Genomic DNA, 8,148 nt, shown 5'->3' on the forward strand with positions numbered 1-8,148 from the left:
AAGCACTTGCAGCAGCTGTGCCACGTCGAACCGGCGCTCTTCTGGGTCGCCAACTTCGTCTGCGATTTTGTTGTTTACTTGTTTACTGTTTTTTCTGTGCTGCTGGTGTTCGTCGCTTTCGACGTCGACGTGCTGATCGACGGCTGGCGTTGCTTGCACACGCTGCTCTTGTTCGTCTTGTACGGCTGGGCGACGATACCGTTCATGTACGTGGCGTCGTTTTTCTTCGACTCTGCTACCGCTGGATACGTCAAAATGACCGTCTTTAATTTATTATCTGGTAACACGGTTGTTGCTTGTACTGGTGGTGGTTGTAATTTGAGCTTTTACCTTTCCAGGCCTCCTGACTCTTGTTGTGATCACTGTTCTGCTTTTGTTGAACATGACCGACTTGCACGAGACGTTGACTTGGGTCTTCATGGCTCTGTTTCCAAACTTTTGCCTTGGTCAAGCGCTCAGCACTTACTATTTCAACTATTTCGTTTTCAGCTCCTGCGAGCCGCTGATGCCATTCTGCGAGTTCACGCCGGATGCGTTTTGTTGTGGCCAGGGTTTGTGTTCTCTGTTTTTTTATATTTTATTTTCCACGTTCATTGTCTCTACTTTGCATACCAACAACAACAGATACTTTCACCGGTGACCAGCTGCGATGGAAACGACCCGGCATTGGACGGTTCTTGTTCTTCTTGTTCTTGCACGGCACACTGTCCGTGGTGTTGTTGTTGCTGTGGATCGACACCGACCGCCCGCGGGACCGTGACCACTGGTCGAGATCCGTCGGTCAGCTTTTGCTCGGAATCAGGCGCCGGCTGTTCGAATGTACGCGACACGGCGGCGGCGCCAGCCAGCAGCGTCTGACGGACCGTGAGAACCATGACAACGAGACCGGTCGAACGGAGACGAGCTGCGGCGAGCCGTTGCTGCGCGTGGAGCGTCTGCGGAAAGAGTACGGCTCCGGGGACCGGCGTCTGGTCGCGGTCGACGGGGTCAGTTTCCAAGTGCTCGGTGGCGAGTGTTTTGGCCTACTCGGCTGCAACGGAGCCGGCAAGACGAGCACGTTCCGCATGCTCAGCGGCGAGCAGGCGATCGACGCCGGCGATGCGTTCGTCCACCACACCAGCTTGAGACTCCGCTGGAACGAGGTGGGATGTTCTGCTTTCCAACCAGTTCCAATACACCTGCTCTGTGCTTGTGTTTAGGCAAAGTCGATGATTGGCTATTGTCCACAGTTCGACGCCCTGTTGGACAATTTGACTGTCGCGGAAACGTTGACGTTGTTTGCACGTTTGCACGGCATTTTGGCCGGCGATTTGGGTGACGTGATCGACAGTGCCGCCGACTCGGTCGGCTTGTCCGCTTTCAAGCGGCAGCGAGTCGAATGTTTGAGGTAGTGCTTGATGTGGAAATGAGATTGAATGGTCGTTTGTTTGTTTCTGTTTTCAGTGGTGGCAATAAGAGAAAGTTGAGCTTGGCGATAGCGTTGATCAACTGTCCGCCGGTTCTGCTGTTGGATGAGCCGACCAGCGGTGTCGACCCGGCATCTCGACGAACCATTTGGAAAATTCTCGAATCGGCACGTCGTGCCGGAGTTTCGATTGTACTAACATCGCACAGGTACACTTTTGCCGATCAAATTCCCGTTCAAATGTCGTACCTTGTGGTGCACATTTCGAAGTAGAAGTGATCATTTGTTTGTTGTGGACTTTGCAGCATGGAAGAGTGTGAAGCTCTTTGCAGCCGTTTGGCCATTATGGCTGGCGGTGAGATAAAATGCACCGGTTCCCCGCAGCAGTTGAAATCCAAATATGGCAAGGGCTATTTGTTGATTGTTCGAGTGAAAAGTGAGCAGCTGATTGTGCCCTTTGTGCGAATGTTGGAGCAGTCGTTCCCAGGTCTATCAGTCGAAGTATAAATTGAACACGAGCTGAAATTCCTACTCATCGTTATTGATTAATTATCATTTATTCTTTCCTTTGTTGTAGGAAATTCATGGCACACAGATGCACTGTATAATTCCATTCCAATCATCAACGTGGTCTGGTTTGTTTCTGACACTTGAAACGATGATCGAACCATGCGGCATTGTCGACTATATGCTCTCGCAACCGTCTTTGGAGCAAATATTTCTAACTTGCGTCAGCTTGTGAAAGCGAAACAAGCGAACCAAATATCGAAACCCTTGGAGGCTCCTGAGCCTCCGTGGTCAGCGATTTCTCACTGACATTTTCCAGCTTGTTCATGTAAACAACAAATAAAAAGTGCTGTTCGGTCTATTTTAGGTCAGCTTGTTTGCCTTTCTTGTAGTACGTTCCCAAGTTAGGTTGCAGTTGCTGTAAAATTTTCTAGATATTGGATATTTATTCTCAGGTGTATGTTATCGGACGTTTCCATAATGTTCAGCACGTAGTTAGTGTAATTTGTTGTATGCGAAAAATCAGCACATGCTTTGATATTTAAGAATAGTCGCTTTCTGCATATGAGAACTTTTCACGTGCCACCATACATTGTTGCAGATGACAATTGTTATTCATTTACGTCAACAAAGGTGGTGGGTGGGTGATTCAACTTCAATCATCACAGATATGGAAAAAGTTTGCTCGATGTGCAGAAGTTGGCTTGCGCGGTGAACACTTGCAAGCTTTGGAATAATTAAATAATGACACAACGTCGAGTAGCTGGAAAGGATGAGTGAGAAATGGGATCCGCGGTAGGTTTACAGCTTAGGTTACAGGCTGGGAATCTTGTCAGATAGACCAATAAGCATTAATATTAAATATATGTCTAACTGACTATCAAAAAGGCAGAAATTTCGAAAACTGCTACAGAATTATCCGCACCATTTCTGATTGCGTATTTCTCGAGATTTTCCGAAAAGTGTGGGCAACTTTCCTATGTATTAACATAGGCAATACGACAACTTTAGAGGCTAGTTATTCCAAAACCATAGAGCAAATTGCGGTGAAACGCTGCATAGCACTATCGCTTATCAATGTGAACGTCTAATAATCAAAAGTGTTTTTTTTGTTTTTTGAAATTTTCAGAAAATCCAGGACATTGAATGTGATCCACTTCATGATTGGGTTATTTGTTCTATCGGTGGACGCTTCCAACTGTCTCTGTTTTGGCGAGCAGCTTTTCCTTCGCGAGTTCCACTTTTCAAGATCAATTTCAAATTAACAGTAAGCGTAGATTGAATTTTTCAGCCAGTTCGACATCACAGTGTAATGCAGCATTTTATATTAAAAAGAGAACACAAAATAAGTGAGTATTCCTTTTTGCTAGTATATTTATTTTTTAATATTTTAAATAAAGTTTATGAACAGAAAAAACAAGTGTGAAAAATGAATCCTGATTTGCATGTTGAATCTAAATTCATTCTTCTGCAATTAGCTTGCATCAGTTATAGAAACAGTTGTTATCGATGTATAATAATCAGTGCTTTCAATAACTGTAGGCGTGTAAACCGTGTGCAACGACTGAACAGTATGGCGCTTTTGATAGAACGACAGACAGTCTGGAACTTATAAAACATTTCATTTTTTATTGTATTTCATTCTTATATTTATTGTATGTATTCTTATTTTTCGAAAAATAATCATCGTGCTTTCGAATAATAGAAAAGGAAGATTGAAATTAACGATAAGAACACGCCCAATGAAGACCAGTTGCACTTTCTTCAGTTATTTTATCATTGTTCAAAAATATGACTGACAATAGATATTGCTCCTGTTATTGTACTTTTGTTGTTCATAAATTTGTGAGCAGTCAGTTGTTTGCAAATCAGATCGAAATGCTCAGTATGTGTATAGTAGTTGTTCAAATTTCAATTTCTTCAGTCACATTTTCGAGTATGTGGTGGAAAATTTTCGGAACCAGTGACATTTACTTGCGCTCATGATCTTCACAACCAATGAAATTAAAAACCAATAAAATTCTGACTGTGGGGTCTTTGATGGAAGTGGCGAGTCCGAACGGTTGTTTCAATCAATAAAATATTTTCCATGAAAAATTATTGAGAAATATGTTGATTTTTTTATTCAAATTTATTGACTATTGCGTTGTAGAAAAATTTGTAGAAAACAGTCGTATGTTTGCTCCTAAATGTACTTTTACTGTAGAAAGAATACAGTATGGTGCTGATTTATCTATTTCTATGGTCAGTATTTTCTCCCGATGCTGAGAATTGTTGTCAAGTATGCTGATTTATTATTTTTCACTTTACATTCACAGATATGTCCAACGAATGTATAGGATCAAATTATACAAGATTTATTTCCAGTTCGTGAAATATATTTGTAAAATCCTACGCTTCGAGTGATATTTTTAGATATTCGATCTGACTTGACCTAAATTCCAACACCAATAGCATACATTATTAAGCTGTTACTCTGTCAACATTTGTGATCGATTTATTGGTACACATGCCGTTGTTTACTGGGAAAAGAAACAACTGTTGTCGTTATTGAAAAAGAGAACAACAACAAAAAACAGTTGTTGCGTTCAGATCGTGGGAGAGTGTTGTTGCTGTGATTCCTTTCGTTCGTACTTTGCCTTTGTTTCAATATATATTCAATAAAATATACTCGAGACTATCCTATACAAGAAGCGATATTTGTGAAATTCAAATTTAGCCACGAAAGAAGACAGTTAGTTGTAGAACTTAATTGTCTATAACAAAGTGTAGTACGAGTACCCTGCTCGTCTACTACAGTATTATTCAAAATTGAGAGTCAATCAGAATACATGAGCAAAACGTTTGGCTCAAATGTAAAATATCTAAATATTTCGATACTGACTGCAGGACACAAATTCAAATGGCTAATGAACGTCTTGCACAAACATCTTACTAATTAGTTATCACCCAGCTACCGGCGGTCATGCGGTACTTGATTTTCACGAGCAGGGACAGTACAAGGAAAAGAGTGTTGGCGTTGTTGTTGTTGTTGTTGTGATTGCTGGCATTGTGGAATAGTCTCGTTTGGTCGTCCGGGGTGTGCTTTGTCAGGCCCATCCATGGTTGGTGGTATTGGATGGCAAAGAATTTAAATTATTTTTCTGTTTCATCTTCTATTTCGAAGGTCTTCTATCAAACGTAAAAGAGGCCGCAAGATCACTGAAGATGCACTGAACGATTCGATGCGTATGAAATGTGAAGAGTCTATTTGGCCGGCTAACCTCGCTACGTTACAATGGGCGCTTGTCCGTAAAGCCATGTCAACAAGATGCATAGGTGCTTGGTGCTGTTTCACTTTCCGACGTAACTTCCAGACATGGACCCCAAAACGTGGCCAGTTTAATTGAAGGACTTCATCTATCTGCATAACATCCCGCGTTAGAAAACTTTGTCTTAGAGCAATCCCTACTGAATGATGCTTCCCCGGCGAAGTTCTTTCCTGTAAACACAACCTGGGAAATTTCAGTGGATGAGTACAATTTCATATTTGTGAGCATTTATGGATAAGAAAGATGATTGTCGGAGTTGGTTGGACATTTCTACGGTTTGCTTCAGCGTAACCACTCCTCAGTCGAAGAATATTCTGAACTTGGGCGTAGAGCTTGCGAGATTCAGAACGTAGCGTTTTGCCCAATTCTCCAGTGGACCATCGTCGAAACTGCTTCACTGTTCTGTCCGCATGCAGGAATGGTAAACTTTGGCAGAGGCATGTTGGATATCGATCGGTAAAACGGAGGAGACGTTCCGTGAACGACGACGCGGAAAGCTTGAAATCAACAAGATCGAAAATGGCCGCTTGACCATGGACCATTCATTGAATGCCTTAGTTAGGAAAGTGGAATAGATTAAGCAGGCAACTGTACTTGCTAAGAGGGTCCACAGCTACGACAAAGAAACTGTTTGAATACGACGATGACTACAGAACGCTGGGAAGAACAAGAGTTGTAATTGTTTCCTTGGTTGAATTCAGGCAAATGTTTTGCTGAGGTGTTTTTACACCAGCAAAATATTTTGCAAGGCAGGCTCCATTAGCAAAGGAATGCATTGGAAGAACTGTGTACGTGGTATGAACATATGCCCGATGGATATCAGATGATTTCTATTCACTTGTAATCATCAGTTCAGGTGGAGGAAACTTGTTGAGAATAGATGAGAATGCATGCACAAGAAAGAAGTTTTGCCTGAATTTAACCCTTACAAAATGGGATGTTGACATTTTCTAATGCTGCATCTGTGACGACGAGCAGGAACAGATTCTGCACATTGCAGATTACCAAAACTTGTCTGCAGGTGACAAGATGAGTAAGTGTTGGAGAAAAGCATTCTCCTGACCTCTAGTCTTTGGCAGTTTAGGCGGAAGCTCTAGCCTACGATAGACCTGATCGTTAGAGCGTGTCGCTGTGACGTCATTTCAGTATACATAAAGAATGCGCTATCTATTTTCACTTCACTTAGCTCTTCCGCGCACAACTGCATTAGACGGTCTTTACGTTGGTAGCTTAAGCTAAATAAAATTCATCAGTAAGGTTAGCCCACTGTACCAAAGGGGAATGATCGCCTTCTGCAGTGTGGTATTTTTCATTGGCTCTCGGCATTGATGAATCTATGGTCCCATACTATGGTCGGCGAAGCTCAAAGATTTTCATAAGGGGAAAGCCGATTTGCATGGGCTACAAGGTCTTGATGTTTTGTGGTAGAGATGGTTATCCTTACCACCTAAATATCCATCAAGGAAAGGAATTGGCATCTGAGAGAGCGCCACACAGCGAAAGAGTTGTCACGAGGATGGTGGATGATGGTCATTGTCAGTTACTCATGTGTGTAAAACATCACGAAATGTATTTTGATAATTTTTTCACAAGTTATGATACGTTGAAGAAATTATCTGATCTCAATGTACGGGTCACGGGAACAGTTCGACTGAACCACACCGGAAGTACTTTTGAGTTTTTGACGTCGAACAAAGTGCTCATGAAGCTTCGGAGAAATTCGTATGATTGCTCCTGTGACATGGATGTTCGTATGATGCATGGAAAGTGTACATCGTGAGGTGGCATGACAACGCAGTCGTCACGGTGGCCAGTAACTGCTGGCAAACTTATAGACGACTTCACACAGTGAACCAGCAGGTGGCTTTCGAACGACGAGCTGCTGACTGTCTACCGTCCCACCACGTGAAGGAAAAAGTGCTACTGGCCACTTAATAATGACTATAACTTTTATGTTTGCATGTTGTTGGATTTAACTGACGCCAAATTTTCGTACCGACGATTCTACACGGATTAGCTGTAACGCCTCGATTTGCTGAAAATTTCCAGTAAGTCGAACATCTTTATTCTAATACAGTTTAGGTTAATTTACTTTCGCAATGCTCATCGTGTAATCATGCAGTTCTAGCTTAACGTGGCTATGCATTGCAAAGCAGCTGAGATTAGTTGTACTGGCAACATCTTGGTCGAATTGATTAGTAATTTTTCAAACTTCATCTGCAATTGAATGAGAGCAGTCGTTTCCAGATTGTGATTGAGAATGCATCCATTTCATTTTTTGTTCATTAATTTTCATTGCATTCGTTGCTTTAACATTTGTTATTTGTACAGTTTCACTGCGTATTGTTCTGTTGATGTTTGCTCTTATCAGTATCTATGGATAATTATAGATAAGAAATAAATTTTATAATGCAAAATATTGGTGTTGTTTTGAAGCTTATTCATTGGCAACTACGAATAGCTGAATTAAATCATTTGAAGTTTTTCAAATCAGTAGTCAGTTTTCAGTTGGGAAGAAACCAGATATTTGACAGAATTGCTTATTCGTAAACATATCATAGATTGAAAGAAATAAGGCAATGTTAAATGAAAAGTGTAATACATTCTGTTCATTTCAATTAATTCTTATTTCTATATCGTTTGCAATCAATAAAATTGCGTAAATAGAATTTTTTCAATTAAAAGATTTCTGTATTACAAAAATGAATTTCAGGTACAAATGTTATTAGGATCACGAACATTGCCTGGAGGATATAAGTCGTAATTTCTGTATAAATATTCATAGAATTGAATTACTTTCCGTATTATCTAGATCGCGTGTTTGATTTCGTTTCTCCTTACTGCTACTAAAATCGCATCATCATGCAAGGTTTTTTTGAAGATCTCAGCAAATACTCTTTTCATGAGATGTTGCGACTAGGTTTG

The 8,148-nt window shown here is 41.2% G+C and overlaps 4 protein-coding genes across 4 annotated transcripts; 2 read left to right on the forward strand and 2 right to left on the reverse strand.

The window, feature by feature from the left end:
* Positions 1-6: 6 nt before the first annotated feature.
* Tsp_12223 (conserved hypothetical protein) lies at positions 7-2,240 on the reverse strand (the record flags this gene model as incomplete). The annotated part of the gene is made up of 5 exons (XM_003373609.1): positions 2,178-2,240; positions 1,038-1,433; positions 604-935; positions 331-560; positions 7-263 (listed from the first exon to the last, which is right to left on the reverse strand). Coding segments are annotated over exons 1-5 (1,278 nt in total), but the record flags the coding sequence as incomplete, so codon positions are not given.
* Positions 2,241-2,656: 416 nt separating this feature from the next.
* Positions 2,657-3,194, forward strand: Tsp_12222 (hypothetical protein). Its single transcript, XM_003373610.1, has 3 exons — positions 2,657-2,688; positions 2,826-2,997; positions 3,042-3,194. The coding sequence occupies exons 1-3, from the start codon at positions 2,657-2,659 to the stop codon at positions 3,192-3,194; spliced, it is 357 nt and encodes a 118-aa protein (XP_003373658.1).
* Positions 3,195-5,435: 2,241 nt separating this feature from the next.
* Tsp_12221 (hypothetical protein) lies at positions 5,436-5,765 on the reverse strand. Its single transcript, XM_003373611.1, has one exon. It carries the CDS (start codon positions 5,763-5,765, stop codon positions 5,436-5,438), a length of 330 nt encoding a protein of 109 aa, XP_003373659.1.
* A 794-nt stretch (positions 5,766-6,559) lies between these two features.
* Positions 6,560-7,003, forward strand: Tsp_12220 (piggyBac transposable element-derived protein 3). Its single transcript, XM_003373612.1, has one exon. The coding sequence runs from the start codon at positions 6,560-6,562 to the stop codon at positions 7,001-7,003; it is 444 nt and encodes a 147-aa protein (XP_003373660.1).
* The last annotated feature ends 1,145 nt before the right edge of the window (positions 7,004-8,148 follow it).

This window comes from Trichinella spiralis (genome assembly GCF_000181795.1).
Source record: "Trichinella spiralis strain ISS 195 chromosome Unknown Scfld6, whole genome shotgun sequence".
Classification (NCBI taxonomy): domain Eukaryota; kingdom Metazoa; phylum Nematoda; class Enoplea; order Trichinellida; family Trichinellidae; genus Trichinella; species Trichinella spiralis.